General features: G+C 44.7%; 1 protein-coding gene across 8 annotated transcripts in view; it reads right to left on the reverse strand.

The window, feature by feature from the left end:
• Positions 1-19,452, reverse strand: part of LOC112229315 (receptor-type tyrosine-protein phosphatase U-like) — a 283,382-nt gene that overhangs the window by 97,881 nt on the left and 166,049 nt on the right. For all 8 annotated transcript variants that reach the window (XM_042310050.1, XM_042310047.1, XM_042310046.1 and 5 more), the window contains exon 4: positions 11,790-11,871. In XM_042310050.1, coding sequence (XP_042165984.1) covers positions 11,790-11,871 — 82 coding nt within the window. The remainder of the gene's footprint in view (positions 1-11,789; positions 11,872-19,452) is intronic.

Raw genomic sequence — 19,452 nt, forward strand, 5'->3', positions numbered from 1 at the left:
TCAATTGGCGGACAGATAGCCTTACATTCTCCTACAAAATGTCTTGATAAACATGGGCATTCATTTTTCTGTCGATGATAGAAAGCTGTCCAGGCCCTGAGGCAGCAAAGCAGCCCCAAACCATGATGCTCCCTCCACCATACTTCACAGTTGGGATGAGGTTTTGATGTTGGTGTGCTGTGCTGTGCCTTTTTTTCTCCACACATAGTGTTGTGTGTTCCTACCAATCAACTCAACTGTAGGTTCATCTGTCCACAGAATATTTTGCCAGTAGCGCTGTGGAACATCCAGGTGCACATTGGCAAACTTCAGACGTGCAGCAATGTTTTTTTGGACAGCAGTGTCTTCTTCCGTGGTGTCCTCCCATGAACACCATTCCTGCTTAGTGTTTTGAGTATCAAAGACTAGTCAACAGAGATGTTAGCATGTTCCAGAGATTTATGTAAGGATTCTTCTTAACCTCACTGAGCATTCTGCACTGTGCTCTTGCAGTCATCTTTGCAGGACAACCACTCCTAGGGAGAGTAGCAACAGTGCTGAACTTTCTCCATTTATAGACAATTTGTCTTATCATGGACTGATGAACATCAAGGCTTTTAGAGATACTTTTGTAACCCTTTCCAGCTTTATGCAAGTCAACAATTCTTAATCTTAGGTCTTCTGAGATCTCTTTTGTTGGAGGCATGGTTCACATCAGGCAATACTCCTTGTGAATAGCAAACTCAACAAAAAAAATTACTTGGCAAGGCACCTCTAACCAACATCTCCAATCTTGTCTCATTGATTGGACTCCAGGTTAGCTGACTCCTGACTCCTATTAGCTTTAGGATAAGTCATTCGCCTAGGGGTTCACATACTTTTAAACTATGTATTCAATATAGACAAGACAAATACAATAATGTGTGTGTTATTAGATTAAGCACACTATGTTTGTCTATTGTTGTGACTTAGATGAAGATCAGATCAAATTTGATGACCAATTTATGCAGAAATCCAGGTAAATGTAAAGGGTTCATATACTTTTTCTTGCAACACACTTGTCAAACTGGAGTTCTTCTAAATTCCTCAAAGATCCTCTAAGAACCTTAGGGTTCTCGGCAATGAAAAACAGCCCCAAAAGGTTCTTCATAAAACTTGAGCAGTGCGGTTCATCGATGGAACCCCCATTGTTGCTGGAGTTCTTCCGGGAACTTCGCAATTGCAACTGAAAACGCTCGTGCCAAGTTTGAATGCGACAACAGTTAAAAAGGTAAGTTGGGTTGATGTTCGGCTCTGAATATGTATCAAAATAATTGATATAATAATGTAGAGAGCCTGCTACAGCATGCAATACTATTATGAATACTATTATGCCCTTCAGAATCCAAGCACAGTATTGCCACGCAGCAAAATGTTGCGTATAATCTTTCAAGTCAGCCTGATAAAATATTGAACAATGTGTGTACAAAGATAGCTTGAAATGTGATATTAGGCCTGTATGGCAGTACTTTTACTGTTTGGCAGTACTGTATTGGCTAGTACTTTCTCCAATATGTTCTTCTATTTTGCATTCAATTGCATGTCGATGTCATTTATCTTTCAATATCTATTTAATATATATATATATATTTTAAATGCGTGTAAGACTATTCTTTGACACATTTTCTCTTCCTTTGAAATGTTTATAGGACAGAACATGGACACAATGCAATTGGGATACAAGGATATGTTGTAGGAGAGCTGCATTTGAAGTGTACATTTAACCTACTTAGCAGTCAATACAACTGAAATGTATTAGCATAAAAATCTCCTCGGAAATGAATGAAGTCTATGGAATGGATATAGACAAAAAGATCATTCAAGGACTAACAGAATTAAAGAGACGAGGCAGGGTTGAAGACATCATCCTGCTATTTCCACAGTCCCTGATGGACAATACAGAATAGGTATTTGTTCTTATTCCTTCCCTTTCTCTAATGTATAAAGCTACAGTTGAACATTTGTTATGGTCTTTGTTAATTGTACATGTACTAATCTTTTCTTACTTTTCACCTCTCCCCACTCCTTTATTGCACATCAGCGGAAATCCATTTCACCATGAAATAACGCTGGCCTTTGATGGGGAGAACATCCACGGCCTAGAGGACGTCCTCATGGGACTTGGGGCTCTACTAGGGCTGGATTTTTTTTTCAGTTAAATGTCCCAAAAATGTCAGAAAAACACTTATGTTCTGAAGTTGCTGTGTTCTGGGGATAAGAGAAGATGGGGTGGTCATAAAGATAGCAAACTTCCTAACCTAACTAAGTGGTTGTTGGCTAACTTCAGCCTTAACCCTTCCCTTATGTTGTGGGACAAGTTATTCATCACAAAAATACTATTGAATGTATTTTTTCACCATGACCCTTCATCTAGTCCTCAAGGTAGGGGTAATAACCTTGAAAATTACATTTAAAAAATACTTGACCATGTACTTGACCTGCAATTTGACCTTGACCTTTGTTCTAGAGACAATGGTCTCCTGTGCAGTAAAGGTCTAACTATGACTATCACAAGGGATGTAAGTATGTTTTCCCTGTGATGTTCAGAGGCCGAGGGACAGGGATCTGGAGGTTGGCTATAAATGAGCTAAAAATGTAATAAATGTCATAAAATGTGATCATTTGATTGATTTATGACACCTGTATCAAACATTTGACTTTACATTTTTATCAGTTGGGTCTATCAACTCAGCAAAACGAGCATATTAAATAGGACATTCTCAGCTACTGGAAATACATTGTGGAAGGTTAAAATAATGTATTTATGATTTTGCTGTAGTTACTGTAATGGGCCAAATTTACCCAGAACATCATCCGTGTATAGCGTTTTGGAATGTAAGGGGAGGGTTAAGGTACTTGGGTTAATGCCTACTTGAGATGTTAGATTCAACTTAGTGAAAAGCGTTTTAAATCTTTTTATACTATTCTGTCTGGCTAATGCATTACATTTACGAAATCATTGAAATACACCCATAATATCTTTCAAAATGTTTCCAGTGATTTACATTGGGTTGATACTAGGTCTATACTACAGGCAACAACGGTATTCTCTGGTGAGCTTGTAAGTACAGTAGGAACTCAAGAGGAAAAGGCTGTCAGGCTGAAACACTAGTAGCACAGAAACAAAAAGTGGTACTCTTTCAATAGGGAATGACTTTAAAATAACAGACTGTATGATGATGGTCATTTCCTGAACAAGAAAAGAGAGAGCGAGAGAGAAGATGGGAAAAGAGGAGGAGAGGAAGAGAGAGACACTCCTCCGTACACATGACACTCATATCAGGAGTCTCCATGGAAACGGAGACTCTTTTTTTCTCTTTGGCTCCAATAAGCGCAGGGAGGGACGAGCTGCAGCTAAATTGATTTCTGCACGTAGTTGGTAGTCTTTCAGCAAACACACACACAATCCCAGCCTTGGCACTAATGGATAATGGAGAATCAATATAGTTTCATGGGCATATGTTAAACCTTTAAAACACACCAAGGAGTAAGAACGGTAAGTAAGGTTTCACACCACATAATGGCCCCTATCTGTTTAGTAGGTTATTATGCAGGTAAGTCACATTCTTATATCCAAAGGAAAACTTCAATTTGACAGTGATTGCATTTGACCGTAACACGTGTTTGGAATAATGAGGGTGACTCTGGAGAAAATAACAGAAATGTCAAGCGTGTTGTAATGTGAATATAAGAGAGACTCGATTTGTATTTCCTGCGGGCCAAACAAGTTATTTCCGCTGCCTTAGGGGGCATCGTGCCAGCTTGGAGTGTGTGTGTGTTTAAGAGGTTCCGTGGAGGGCCAGGCAGCCGCAGCATCTGCTAATGAGATTGTTGATTATTTAATAGGGATGGACGGGAGCCAGGGAGGTGCCATCTGCATCAGGGCTAAGAGACATACCCATCATACACACACATTATTCACACACACAGAGGGCCCTGGCAACCACTCCAAATCAGCAAGGGGTCGAAAATCCCATGGAAATGCGGACTTTCAGGTGACAGAGGCTAAGTGTTAAAAGTTTAAGATGAGTTGAGCTTATCTCTGGTTGTTTTGAAGAGGGTCATAGAGAGAGAGAGCGAAAGAGAGAAAAAAAAATGGCTGTTTTTTTGTTTGTTTTTTTAAGTTGTTTTTTAAATATTTTTTACAGGCGGTAAAAGCTGTCTGAATTTTCTCAGCTCATAAACGCCCCCCATTATCATACATTAACATTTCCTCCCAGCCTGCAGTTTCTGCTTTTCACTGAGGATTATCCCTTTACAGAGAGCCAAGACAGGGGCCATCTTGGCTCGAGACCAACCGCTAGCGTTCATTACGGATCTGGCTGGCTTGATGTTCCCTAAAGTCTACAGGGGTCAGTGGTTGTCAGTGGAAACTGACATGGCCTCAGCACCCCTCCTATACACTCTGTCACACATTGTCACTCCTATACACTCTGTCACACACCAAATTGCATCCTACAGTGGTTCTTCCTTTAAAAGTTGCGTCGTACTGCAGTACAGCTTGCGGGCGGCCGCAGAATTCTATGGCACATTATTTAATTATCAACAATTGTTGCCATTAATGCTAGTTAGCACTAGTTTGACCACCAGAGGGCATATTTGAAAACCATTTGACTGTTTTTAATTAATATTGGCTGTACTAGATAATTGAAAACCTTTTTTGTAAGAACATAGTATATGGGATTGATTTGAAGAAATGTGGCATTATTAATTTGATTAATATTATGGTGATTCTATTCCAAGAAAAACCTCAGTGTTTCCGTTAGGAAAATATGGCTCTGTACAACGTGACTGGTCAAGTGACTGCAAGTGAAGAGCAAAATAATCCTAACGTTTCCACACCCTAATTGTAGGCTAACGGAGATTCAGTGAAAATAAAAATCGAATTGATTTATCAAGACCCGTCCCCATGCGAAACGGTGGTGAAATAGTTGACCATACACGGGTAGGCTATTGCTTCAAATCCTATTATAACAATTGGATGACTTTGGGTGTTTTAGTAAGCAACAATTTGTTGCCTTCATTAGCCTACTCTATTCCAATATTTATGTCATTCAGTGATATTTATTCACATAGTAATTCATTATGGATCCATCCAGATAATGGTTAGAAAACAATGCATTTGGTGGACTCGGTAGTTCAAGAAGAGTTTATTTACCAAATAGACTAAAGTAAAAAAATGTTTTAAAAAAGTTACATAATAAGAATAACGAGGCTATTTGCAGGGGGTACCGATACTGAGTCAGTGCGCAGGGGTACAGGTTAGTTGAGGTAATTTGTACATGTAGGTGGGGGTGAAGTGACCACACAGAGATAATAAACAACGAGTAGCAGCAGTGTACAAAAGGGAGGGGGTCAACGTAAATAGTCCGGTGGCAATTTAAAAAATTGTTCAGCAGTCTTATGGCTTGGGGGTAGAAGCTGTTGAGGAGAATTTTGGTCCTAGTCTTGACGCTCCGGTACCGCTTGACGTGTGGTAGCAGAGAAAACAGTCTATAATTTCGGTGACTGGAGTCTCTGACAATTTTACGGGCTTTCCTCTGACACGCCTATTATATAGGTCCTGGATGACAGGAAGTTTGGCCCCAGTGATGTACTGGGCTGTTCACACTACCCTCTGTAGCGCCTTACGGTCAGATGCCGAGCAGTTGCTATACCAGGCGGTGATGCAACCGGTCAGGATGTTCTCGATGGTGAAGCTGTAAAACCTTTTGAGGATCTGGTGACCCATGCCAAATCTTTTCAGTCTCCTGACGGGGAAAAGGTTTTGTTGTGCCTTCTTTACTACTGTCTTGGTATGTTTGGACCATGATAGTTCATTGGTGATGTGGACACCAAGAAAGTTGAAACTCTCGACCCGCTCCACTACAGCCCCGTTGATGTTAATTGGGGCCTGTTCGGCCCGCCTTTTCCTGTAGTCCACGATCAGCTCCTTTGTCTTGCTCACATTGAGGGAGAGGTTGTTGTCCTGACACCATACAGCCAGTTCTCTGACCTCCTCCCTATAGGCTATCTCATCATTGTCGGTGATCAGACCTACCACTGTTGTGTCATCAGCAAACGTAATAATATTGTTGGAGTCATGTTTGGCCACGCAGTTATAGGTGAACAAGGAGTATAGGAGGGGACTAAGTTGACACCCCTGAGGGGCCCCAGTGTTAAGGATCAACGTGGCAGACGTGTTGAGAGAGCAGTGTAGAGCTGTGTGGAGGTGGTAAGAGCTCTGTGTGGAGCTCTTACCACCTGGGGGCGGCCCATCAGGAAGTCCAGGATGCAGTTGCAGAGGGAGGTGTTTAGTCCCTGAGTCCTTAGCTTAGTGATGCGCTTCGTGGGCACTATGGTGTTAAATGCTGAGCTGTAGTCAATGAACAGCATTCTCACATAGGTGTTACTTTTGTCCAGGTGAGAAAGAGCAGTGTGGAGCGCGATTGAGATTGTGTCATCTGTGGATCTGTTTGGACGGTATGCAAATTGGAGTGGGTCTAGGGTGTTGTTGATGTGAGCCATGACCAGCCTTTCAAAGCACTTCATGGCTACTGACGTGAGTGCTATGGGGCGGTAATCCTTTAGGAAGGTTACCTTCGCTTCCTTGGGCACAGGGGACTATGGTAATCTACTTGAAATATGTAGGTATTACGGACACGGTCAGGGAAAGGTTGAACATGTCAGTGAAGACACTTGACAGTTGGTCTGCGAATACTTTGAGTACACGTCCTGGTAATCAGCGGCTTTCTGAACATTGACCTGTTTAAAGGTTTTGTTCACATCGGCTACCAAGAGCGTTATCAAACAGTCATCCATAACAGCTGGTCATCAAGTCATCATCAAGAGATACACTGGACCGTATGTCAGAGAGGTGTTTCTGTGTCTATTGTCCTGCTAATAGCCCTTGTGAAAAACAAGTGTTTAAAAACATGTTGTTATCTAATATCTAAGGGGCTTTTATAGAACTATAATAATCTTTGAGTAACAGATCAGCTCTCGGAACTCATTAAGAAGTGGCTTCTATCTTCAATATAATCATTCATTCAAGGGGTTAAACCCTAAGCTTTTAGGCCTGCAGTAGGTTATAATAATCCATGCCTTCTGGGAAGGTTAAAAAAAGTCCAAAGGTTGTGGGTAGAGTTCGAATTTTGTCTGTCAGAAGTATTCAAATCAACCAATGTCAGCCTTTAAATGTTTTAAATATAATTTCCAAATGCATATGTTTATTAGGCTACTGTGCAGTGTCTTTAAATACAATGTCCCCCCTACCCTCTTTGTCTATTGTCCTGCTAATAGCCCATCGTGGGTGGAGGGCCTTCTTTTGTATTCCAATGTATTGAATGTATTAATTACAGTCATTTACCATTCTCAGAGTTCACAATTTCATTTTCAAGTCCTCTGGTGATTACAGTCCTAACCCTTCAATCTATATGGCACAGCTTGATAAAGGTTCCAATTTATAACATTTTTTTTGAACAATTAGCATATTTTAGTTTAACCACAATATTTGTTGTATTATTTGTTGTGTCTTTTCTGGTGGATTAAACTGAAATTGCAACCAAATGTCTATGTCTTGTTTCAAATAATAACAATATTTTGGAGATTATTTCAAAATTTCCAAAAGTGAGCAGATGTAATCTGAATAAAGGGAAAAAGGCCATTCTTGAACATGGGGTGAGAGAATAGGTCCTTTTAATTTTGTCTGGCTTACCATTCCAAATAAAATGTCATATTTTTTGATCATATTTAAACAGGTTGCTAGGCAAAACCATAAGCAAATAGAAAAACTCTGATATGACTAAAGAGTTAATCATGGTGATTTTTCCACAAAGACAGTTATTTTCATCAAGAACACGTTGTTTGCAGAGTCCACAAACAGGAGGTGGAGTTTCAGAGCTCACAGATGTACCTGGCATGGATTGTGACTCCATCTCATTCCTCGCCCTCTTCAACATGTCATTCTCCGCCTGACTCTCCGCCAGTGACATTATTTTTTTTCTCACACATACAGTAAGCAGCTAATAAACTATCTTTTTGTAAAGGATTAAGATTCTATTGTTGTTTCCAGAATTCACAGCCTACTACGCTTGTGGAAAAAAAAATGTCTACAGCTGTCCATAACCACTGTAACTAAAAACAGAATATTTAAGGGGCTTTTATATAATTATAATGCAGGGTCAATAAAAATAATAACAATCGTTGGATAACAGATTGGAACTCATTAAGAGGCGGCTTATATCTTCAATATAATCATTCATTCAGAACGTTAAACTCATAGGTTTTAGGCCTGCAGTATAATAAATGGAAAATTGCGTGTCAATTCATAAACCATGTGCCATGGAATCTGGTACATTGAACATTTCTTCCCAACTATTTTGCAATATATATGGCACAGCTTTCAACGTTTTGGTCCTTAAATGCAACTGGTATATAATCTCAGCAAAAAAAGAAACATCCTCTCACTGTCAACTGCGTTTATTTTCAGCAAACTAAAAGACACAGTCATGTGACTAAAATAAATGGAATAATGTGTCCCTTAACAAAGGGGGGATAAAAATCTAAAGTAACAGTCAGTATCTGGTGTGGCCACCAGCTGCATTAAGTAATGCAGTGCATCTCCTCCTCATGGACTGCACCAGTTTTGCCAGTTATGTGAGATGTTACCCCACTCTTCCACCAAGGTACCTGCAAGTTCCAGGACATTTCTGGGGGGAATGCCCCTAGCCCTCACCCTCCGATCCAACAGCCCCCCTCCCCCAGACGGACCCTCCACCTCCAAATAGATCCTGCTCCAGAATACAGGCCTTGGTGTAATGCTCATTACTTCGACGATAAATGTGAATCCAACCATCATCCCTGGTGAGACAAAACCGCGACTTGTCAGTGAAGAGCACTTTTTGCCAGTCCTGTCTGGTCCAGTGACAGTAGGTTTGTGCCCATAGGTGATGTTTTTGCCAGTGATGTCTGGTGAGGACATGCCTTACAACTGGCCTACAAGCCCTATAAGCCCTATGGCGGACAGTCTTAGCACTGATGGAGGGATTGTGCCTTCCTGGTGTAACTTGGGCAGTTGTTGTTGCCATCCTGTACCTGTCCCATAGGTGTGATGTTCGAATGCACCGATCCTGTGCAGGTGTTCTTACACGTGGTCTGCCACTGCGAGGACGATCAGCTGTCCATCCTGTCTCCCTGTAGCGCTGTCTTAGGCATCTCACAGAACGGACATTGCAATTTATTGCCCTGGCCACATTTGCAGTCCTCATGCCTCCTTACAGCATGCCTAAGGCACGTTCACGCAGATGAAAAGGGATCCTGGGCATCTTTCTTTTGGTGTTTTTCAGAGTCAGTAGAAAGGCCTCTTTAGTGTCCTAAGTTTTCATAACTGTGACCTTAATTGCCTAACGTCTGTAGCTGTTAGTGTCTTAACGACCGTTCCACAGGTGCATGTTCATTAATTGTTCACGGTTCATTGAACAAGCATGGGAAACGGTGTTTAAACCATTTACAATGAAGATATGTGAAGTTATTTGGATTTTCGTGACAGAGTCCTGAAAAATGACTTTTTTGTTGTTGCTGAGTTCATTTTTGTTTATCACAATTTTCTTAACTTTCTTTTAATTTTGGTCTTTAATGCATGGCCGACAGACAAGTTCTTTACTTTTCCCCCTTCCACTTGATAAAGATTCCAATTGCAAAAGTTTTTTTAATCAATTAGTATGTTTGAGTTTAATCACAATATTTGTTGTGTTATTTATTTATTTATTTTCTGGGGGATTAAACTAACTAAAAAATAACAATAAGGGCCTCCTGGGTGGTGTGGTGGTCTAAGGCACTGCATCGCAGTGCTAGCTGTGCCACCAGAGACTCTGGGTTCGCGCCCAGGCTCTGTCACAGCCGGCTGCGACCGGGAGGTCCATGGGGTGACGCACAATTGGCCTAGGGATATCCTTGTCTCATCATGCACTAGTGACTCCTGTGGCATGCCGAGCACAGTGTACGGTAACCAGGTTACCAGGTGCACAGTGTTTCCTCTGACACATTGGTGCGGCTGGCTTGGATGCTCGCTTCTGGGCTGGATGCTCACTGTGGTAAGAAGCTTGGTTGGTTGTGTTTCAGAGGGCGCATGGCTTTCGACCTTCGTCTCTCCCGAGCCTAACAATTGGATACCACGAAATTAGAGAGAAAAGGGGGTAAAATTCAATAAATACATCAAAAAAATTAAAGAAATAACGATAAGTGAGCAGTTGTAATCTGAATAAAGGGAAAATGGCCATTTTTGAACATGGGTTGAGACTAATTTGTAAATAAAGCCAGTTTGTTATTTAGAATTACCAAACCAAAATGCCTATTTTTCAAAAATGATCAGTCTACATGATATGTGTAATTCCCCCATTGTATTTACCCAAGTTCTCTCTTAACACCAGGACCACGGACAGTTTTTTGTTGTTGTTGCCTCATGTAGGACTCTAGGGCCAGAGAAGAGAGACTCTCAGACTGAAAACACATCCATTCATTTACGAAAAGATAGTCAACTTGAGTCACAGTTTAGACGACTGATAAGATCAGCGTTCTTACTATCCCTTTTGATAGTGTGGTGCAATGACACAATGCCACCATCTACCACGAATGGTCGGGGCAAACGTTTGTAACTTTTAAAGCAATGAACCACTGTATATAGTGTATTAATTTTGACCAGAGACCATAGGGCTCTGATCAAAATTAATGCAATTTGTAGGGAATAGGGTGCCATTTGGGATACAACCCTTGACCTGAGCCTGCTCTCCTGTAGAGGTAATAGTTATGGGGACAGCAGGTGAGCGTCTGAGGAAAATAATGGCCAGGTAGCCTGTAGAAGCATATGTATGTTTGTAGGGAGGGGCTGCACTGAAGGAGGGAGGTTTTACTGGGGAAATATCCCAAAGGAACATCATGGTGTGTCAGACTGCTGTGAGCGCTACTGTGGGAGAGACAGAGGGTCCGCTATAAAGGCATTTAGTCAGGTTTATAGAAGGAAGGGGGTTGTGGGGGTGTTTGCACTGAGGGCTGATGGGGGTGGGGGTTACACTCTAAGGGAGGGGGTTAGCTATAATGGGGAAAACTCTCAGTGTCACCATGTGTCATTATGGTCCAGCTAGAGACCTCAGACTACTGCTGCTCTCGTCACACCTTTGTGGAGAGGAAGAAAAACAACATGTGAGGAGAGGCCCTTCACCTGCTGCCTGCTGTTTTCTTGGAACAGTGTGTGTGTGAACAGTGTGTGTGTGTGTGTGTGTGTGTGTGTGTGTGTGTGTTTCCAGGATCAGTATATTAGCTCTGGGAGAGTGGGCTCGTCTTGGTGACGGGGAGAGCGGAGCGACTAGCCGAGCCGTCAGGAAGATAAAGGTCACCAGCTCGCTGTCTGGTCGACCGGGACAAAAGGAGCGGCGCTGTGCAGCCATGAACCATGGGAAATCAGACAGGTGTCCACATGCCAAAAGCCTCTCAGAACCGTCTCTGGCTTTGAGAGCAGTGCCTTCGCCACCGCTGATTACTGTACAGGCCTCTGTCCGTCTGTCCGTCCACCCACGCACCCATCACAGTCCTGAGACTTGGTCTGTCTGTCCACCTCCTAGCGCCCAGACACATATTGTCCCATTTCTTTGTAAAAGGTCACTGCGATACGGTGCGTAGTTGATAGATTGGTATAGTGGTGCGCTGGGTTTTGTATGCTGGTGTGTTGGGGCGGTGTTCTCTGGGCTGATGTACATTGGGATGTTGGTGCTGTAGTGTGGTGGGTAGCTACTTACAGCAGGGGTAGTTGAGCAGCAGGATGTCATCAATGGCAATGTAGCCTCGCCGTTCTGCCGAGACGGATGCTTCAAACACCACCTGAGGACAGACAACAGAGAGATGAGAGGAGAATGGGACAGACAATTGAGAGATGAGATGAGAACGGCACAGACAATGGAGAGATGAGGAGGAGGGAAGAAAGGATTCCACGTTACGCAACACAGAGAGAGAAAGGACTGGAGGCAGAGAGAGTGAAGTCCTAATCAAACAGCTTGTCTTTGAATCCACGGAGGCCTGTCTGGTGGCAAATCCCACTACTCAAACATCCATAGTTTAGCATAGCCTCGTTTCACACAGTCATCTCTCCCTCCCGCTCTTTCAAACAACCATATTTCTCTCTCTTTTCATCAGAGAACACACACAGAACATGGGACCCACAGGAGTCATTGAGCGCTGCCAAAATCTCTACTCACTCATCTAAATGAATCCAGCGTCATGCAGAGAAACCAAAGTGAATCCCAGATCCCTCCCACAGGGAACCAAAGGGAATCTGGACCACTGAAAAATCATTACTGCCACAATAACCCATATCGTTTACTGAGGGACAGTTTACTATTTTACCGCAGAGGCACAACGAATACATAAACGCTGCAGTCTATGCAGATGGGGTTTACTGCATTCATTGATTCCAGACTTCAAATAGCACTTCACTTTCAAGTCATTTAGCCAGGCTTGATTGAGCTTTCCTGTCACAATGGAGCCAATGGAAAAGTCCCTGATAGCCACACAGTGTAAAGTACTGCAAATGATCCTAAAAGCTCATCACAGACAATGATATGTTAGCTATGACTGAAACCAGCAGACTATGAAAGGTCAGATTCCAATATCACGCACTCCAACGAGTCTGGGGGCATCCCAAATGGCACCCTATTTCTAATATAGCAGCCACAGTGTGTCTCTGTGTTGACCAACACATCAGGCTCTAAGTGCCTGGTCCAGACCGACAGCACCGCACAAGGCCTCCTCAGATGGACACAGGCCACACTTCCCTGTCTGCTCATTTATTATTATTCTTCATTCTTATGCGTGGGCACTTAGAGAAGTCTGGACGATTACCTTCTCCATTCATCAGGTACTGACACACCCCGACGAGCACGCACTGGGGCTGACCCCATAGGCTGTTGGTCAACCGAGATTTCTTTAGTCGAGCAGTAGCGAAAATTGTTCAATGTTTTAAAAAAATCGTGGTGTACAAGACAGCTGTCTGATTCACGAGTGGACTGATCCATTGTGGAGGCCGTGGGGATGGCACAGTCCATCACTCTAAGGTATGTGCCACTGAAATTGTATATGGTTATATTATGTAAGAACAATGGTGCAACACAAATAAAACAAATCATTTATAACAAATGCACTTTCTCCCGCGTTGGATAGTGGTTGCTGTGTGCGGCTCTGAAACACAATGTGCTGTTGAATCGCCGCCTTTTCCTGACCATGTTGCTAGAGTTAAGAGAGGAGAAAACAGCCCTTGACTTATTGTCTAAGAAAAGTGAGGAGAGAGGAAACCTCAACTTAATTAGGTCTATAATCAATAGCCTAACTGTTAAATGTGCCTGTCTTTATAAATCATCGATGTATCTACAGAAATAAGACAGATCTTGCTTCTGCTGCCTGTTTGGGTGTTTCGCTGATAGCCTACTGATTCCGTGAGCACCAAGCCTCACGCAACAATTTCACAAATTCGTCTGTTTTTAATATTTGCTATGCTGTAATAAAGGCTTTACACTGTTTTTCATTAGACCAGCGCCTCTGGTATTATTTAGCATTTATTTAGTGTTGTTTGCACTATTCCAAATTGTCCGAAAAATTATATTTCTAATAATACCCCTCCTTTTTCCTTGATGAAATTCTTATTGTTAATAGTATTATGATCATCATTATAATATTATAATAATAATATTTATAATATATATTAATAAGTAATGTCATTGTCATTAGTAGACTTAGTATAGCAGCCTTGTATAACCACCATGGAACTGTAGGCCTAAGAGCGCATTCTGTTTGGTCTTATTACTGTAATTAACTTAGGCCTATATTTCAATATAGGCTACTTTACCAATAAATCATTTTTGCATTCATGTCATCACACAGCATACGAGTCATTCCTGACGTGAAATGCATTGAAGCATTTTCGTTTTAAAATAAAATAGCAAAGCGACCATTGAGTAATTAGCGTAAACAATAAATAGACCTAAACCGTTCCATTTGGGAAATTGCATTCGCAAATGAATGTGACTGTTTTTAAGTCTTTGCTGTAATAACTTTTTGGTCAACCAATATTTTCTGGGGTCGGGGACAGCCCTAACACACACACACCTCCACACACCTGGCCATCCATTCACTTGCTCAGCACTGCACAGAGCCTTGACCCTACCTGACTATCAGTATCAGACCCTGCTCAGAGCAGAAAGGGAGAGGGGGGATAGAGAGGGAGCGAGAGATGGGGAAAGAGAGAAATGGAAAGAGAATGACAGAGAGAGGGGCAGAGAAAGAGAGAAATGGAAAGAGAATGACAGAGAGAGGGAGAGGGAGAGAGAGAAAGAAGGAGGGACAGAGAGAGGGAGAGGGAGAGAGAGAAAGAAGGAGGGACAGAGAGAGGGAGAGGGAGAGAGAGAAAGAAGGAGGGACAGAGAGAGGGAGAGGGAGAGAGAGAAAGAAGGAGGGACAGAGAGAGAGGGGAGGAGAGAGAGAGAAAGAAGGAGGGACAGAGAGAGGGAGAGAGAGAGAGAGAAAGAAGGAGGGACTGAGAGAGGGAGAGAGAGAGAGAGAAAGAAGGAGGGACAGAGAGAGGGAGAGGGAGAAAGAAGGAGGGACAGAGAGAGGGAGAGGGAGAGAGAGAAAGAAGGAGGGACAGAGGGAGAGGGAGAGAGAGAAAGAAGGAGGGACAGAGAGAGGGAGAGGGAGAGAGAGAAAGAAGGAGGGACAGAGAGAGGGAGAGGGAGAGAGAGAAGAAGGAGGGACAGAGAGAGGGAGAGAGAGAGAGAGAAAGAAGGAGGGACAGAGAGAGGGAGATGGAGAGAGAGAAAGAAGGAGGGACAGAGAGAGGGAGAGGGAGAGAGAGAAAGAAGGAGGGACAGAGAGAGGGAGAGGGAGAGAGAGAAAGAAGGAGGGACAGAGAGAGGGAGAGGGAGAGAGAGAAAGAAGGAGGGACAGAGAGAGGGAGAGAGAGAGAGAGAAAGAAGGAGGGACAGAGAGAGGGGAGAGAGAGAGAGAAAGAAGGAGGGACAGAGAGAGGGAGAGGGAGAGAGAGAAAGGAGGGACAGAGAGAGGGAGAGAGAGAGAGAGAAAGAAGGAGGGACAGAGAGGGAGAGGGAGAGAGAGAAAGAAGGAGGGACAGAGAGAGGGAGAGAGAGAAAGAAGGAGGGACAGAGAGAGGGAGAGGGAGAGAGAGAAAGAAGGAGGGACAGAGAGAGGGAGAGGGAGAAAGAAGGATGGACAGAGAGAGGGAGAGAGAGAGAGAGAAAGAAGGAGGGACAGAGAGAGGGAGAGGGAGAAAGAAGGATGGACAGAGAGAGGGGGGAGAGAGAGAGAAAGAAGGAGGGACAGAGAGAGGGAGAGGGAGAGAGAGAAAAAGGAGGGACAGAGAGAGGGAGAGGGAGAAAGAAGGAGGGACAGAGAGAGGGAGAGAGAGAGAAAGAAGGAGGGACAGAGAGAGGGAGAGAGAGAGAGAGAAAAAGGAGGGACAGAGAGAGGGAGAGAGAGAAAGAAGGAGGGACAGAGAGAGGGAGAGAGAGAAAGAAGGAGGGACAGAGAGAGGGAGAGGGAGAGAGAGAAAGAAGGAGGGACAGAGAGAGGGAGAGGGAGAGAGAGAAAGAAGGAGGGACAGAGAGAGGGGAGAGGGAGAGAGAGAAAGAAGGAGGGACAGAGAGAGGGAGAGGGAGAGAGAGATAGAAGGAGGGACAGAGAGAGGGAGAGAGAGAGAGAGAAAGAAGGAGGGACAGAGAGAGGGAGAGGGAGAGAGAGAAAGAAGGAGGGACAGAGAGAGGGAGAGGGAGAGAGAGAAAGAAGGAGGGACAGAGAGAGGGAGAGGGAGAAAGAAGGATGGACAGAGAGAGGGAGAGAGAGAGAGAGAAAGAAGGAGGGACAGAGAGAGGGAGAGGGAGAAAGAAGGATGGACAGAGAGAGAGAGAGAGAGAGAAAGAAGGAGGGACAGAGAGAGGGAGAGGGAGAGAGAGAAAGAAGGAGGGACAGAGAGAGGGAGAGGGAGAAAGAAGGAGGGACAGAGAGAGGGAGAGAGAGAGAAAGAAGGAGGGACAGAGAGAGGAGAGAGAGAGAGAGAGAAAAAGGAGGGACAGAGAGAGGGGAGAGAGAGAAAGAAGGAGGGACAGAGAGAGGGAGAGAGAGAAAGAAGGAGGGACAGAGAGAGGGAGAGGGAGAGAGAGAAAGAAGGAGGGACAGAGAGAGGGAGAGGGCGAGAGAGAAAGAAGGAGGGACAGAGAGAGGGAGAGGGAGAGAGAGAAAGAAGGAGGGACAGAGAGAGGGAGAGGGAGAGAGAGATAGAAGGAGGGACAGAGAGAGGGAGAGAGAGAGAGAGAAAGAAGGAGGGACAGAGAGAGGGAGAGGGAGAGAGAGAAAGAAGGAGGGACAGAGAGAGGAGAGGGAGAGAGAGAAAGAAGGAGGGACAGAGAGAGGGAGAGAGGAGAAAGAAGGAGGGACAGAGAGAGGGAGAGGGAGAGAGAGAAAGAAGGAGGGACAGAGAGAGGGAGAGGGAGAGAGAGAAAGAAGGAGGGACAGAGAGAGGGAGAGAGAGAGAAAGAAGGAGGGACAGAGAGAGGGAGAGGGAGAGAGAGAAAGAAGGAGGGACAGAGAGAGGGAGAGGGAGAGAGAGAAAGAAGGAGGGACAGAGAGAGGGAGAGGGAGAGAGAGAAAGAAAGAGGGACAGAGAGAGGGAGAGGGAGAGAGAGAAAGAAGGAGGGACAGAGAGAGGGAGAGGGAGAGAGAGAAAGAAGGAGGGACAGAGAGAGGGAGAGAGAGAGAGAGAAAGAAGGAGGGACAGAGAGAGGGAGAGAGAGAGAGAGAAAGAAGGAGGGACAGAGAGAGGGAGAGGGAGAGAGAGAAAGAAGGAGGGAGAGAGAGAGAGGAGAAAGAAGGAGGGACAGAGAGAGAGAGAGAGAGAAAGAAGGAGGGACAGAGAGAGGGAGAGGGAGAGAGAGAAAGAAAGAGGGACAGAGAGAGGGAGAGGGAGAGAGAGAAAGAAGGAGGGACAGAGAGAGGGAGAGGGAGAGAGAGAAAGAAGGAGGGACAGAGAGAGGGAGAGGGAGAGGGAGAGAGAGAAAGAAGGAGGGACAGAGAGAGGGAGAGAGAGAGAAAGAAGGAGGGACAGAGAGAGGGAGAGAGAGAGAGAGAAAGAAGGAGGGACAGAGAGAGGGAGAGGGAGAGAGAGAAAGAAGGAGGGACAGAGAGAGGGAGAGGGAGAAAGAAGGAGGGACAGAGAGAGGAGAGAGAGAGAGAAAGAAGGAGGGACAGAGAGAGGGAGAGGGGAGAGAGAGAAAGAAGGAGGGAGAGAGAGGGAGAGGGAGAGAGAGAAAGAAGGAGGGACAGAGAGAGGGAGAGAGAGAAAGAAGGAGGGACAGAGAGAGGGAGAGGGAGAGAGAGAAAGAAGGAGGGACAGAGAGAGGGAGAGGGAGAGAGAGAAAGAAGGAGGGACAGAGAGAGGGAGAGGGGAGAGAGAGAAAGAAGGAGGGACAGAGAGAGGGAGAGGGAGAGAGAGAAAGAAGGAGGGACAGAGAGAGGGAGAGGGAGAGAGAGAAAGAAGGAGGGACAGAAAGAGGGAGAGGGAGAGAGAGAAAGAAGGAGGGACAGAGAGAGGGAGAGGGAGAGAGAGAAAGAAGGAGGGACAGAGAGAGGGAGAGGGAGAGAGAGAAAGAAGGAGGGACAGAGAGAGGGAGAGGGAGAGAGAGATAGAAGGAGGGACAGAGAGAGGGAGAGAGAGAGAGAGAAAGAAGGAGGGACAGAGAGAGGGAGATGGAGAGAGAGAAAGAAGGAGGGACAGAGAGAGGGAGAGGGAGAGAGAGAAAGAAGGAGGGACAGAGAGAGGGAGAGGGAAAGAGAGAAAGAAGGAGGGACAGAGAGAGGGAGAGGGAGAGGGAGAGAGAGAAAGAAGGAGGGACAGAGAGAGGGAGAGAGAGAGAGAAAGAAGGAGGGACAGAGAGAGGGAGAGAGAGAGAGAAAGAAGGAGGGACAGAGAGAGGGAGAGAGAGAGAGAGAAAGAAGGAGGGACAGAGAGAGGGTGAGGGAGAGAGAGAAAGAAGGAGGGACAGAGAGAGGGAGAGAGAGAAAGAAGGAGGGACAGAGAGGGAGGGAGAGAGAGAAAGAAGGAGGGACAGAGAGAGGGAGAGGGAGAGAGAGAAAGAAGGAGGGACAGAGAGAGGGAGAGGGAGAGAGAGAAAGAAGGAGGGACAGAGAGAGGGAGAGGGAGAGAGAGAAAGAAGGAGGGAGCGAAATATAAGGAGAGATGGTGTAGGCTAAGCTACATTGACATTGGCAGTCACGATAGGCCTGATAGCATCATAAATATTTGATAGCAAAGTTCCCCCACACCTGCAACACCCTCATCTCCAATACCCACACAGGCAAAGAAAGGAAACAGCTATCTATCACTGCACTCAAAGTAAAGGTGGATTTGTTGAAAGGAACAGAATCGTCATCAGTTCTAGGTTGTGACAGTCTTCCTGCTTTATTTGCCTATTTCCTCTTGTTGCAACCACGCAGAGCTACAAAGAGAACAGGGAAAGGAGCAAGGTAGATATTAGACTTCCAAAAAACAACAGTGATGTGAGAATCAAGGCCAGGCTTGTTGAAACTAGTGAGGTGTTGCTGTGCTGTGCCTGCTGCTGTCTGTCTCTCAGGCTATAGAGCTGTTTCATCATCCAAGCAGAGAGAGATGGGAGAAATAATACCAGACACCAAACTCTAAATACGGATCACAAAAACACTGCCTTCAGATACCGGGAGGAGGGATGAGGCAGGACGAGGGGAAGGAAGAAGAGGGATAAAAGGGAAAAAAGGAAAATTCACTCATACATTTTAACATGAGCTTCCCTCTCCCCCTAGCTGCTGCAGCTCCAGTTCAGTTCACCTCATAAAACCCAACAGTGCAGAATTACACACCTCTCTATGCTGAATCCCTGCTCTGTTCCCTTCCCCGTCCTCGAAGGGAACACATACAATCAGCTGGCTGGCTGGATTGGTGGCTGGCTGACTGGTTGGCTCGCTGGTAGGCTAGCTGGTTTGTTGGCTGGCTGGTTTGTTGGCTGGCTGCTGGCGATAAAGGATTGCAATAAAGAGGATTTGTTGGGTAATTAATATTTCTGGATTCTAGTTTTCCTTTTCATCGCTATGGGAGTTATTTATGCACGTGGTCTTATGATAAAGCTTGTACACGGACAGACTCCATCGATCCGCACAAGTGGTTTAATTAATTCAACAGCTTCAAAAACCGTTGGAGAAACAGGAACATGTTGCACAGTTATTGCCAGAATGTTCTGTTGATGGATTTGTTTTGGTTAATAAAGTGGAATGAGGGTAGAATGGTATTGACTGGTATTGGCATTGTGGCAGTAAAACACAGTAATTTATGACCTGAGATTCAGTGGACCTCGTTCAGCTAGTAGGCTGAGG

Source organism: Oncorhynchus tshawytscha, linkage group LG31, assembly GCF_018296145.1.
Source record: "Oncorhynchus tshawytscha isolate Ot180627B linkage group LG31, Otsh_v2.0, whole genome shotgun sequence".
NCBI classification, from domain to species: domain Eukaryota; kingdom Metazoa; phylum Chordata; class Actinopteri; order Salmoniformes; family Salmonidae; genus Oncorhynchus; species Oncorhynchus tshawytscha.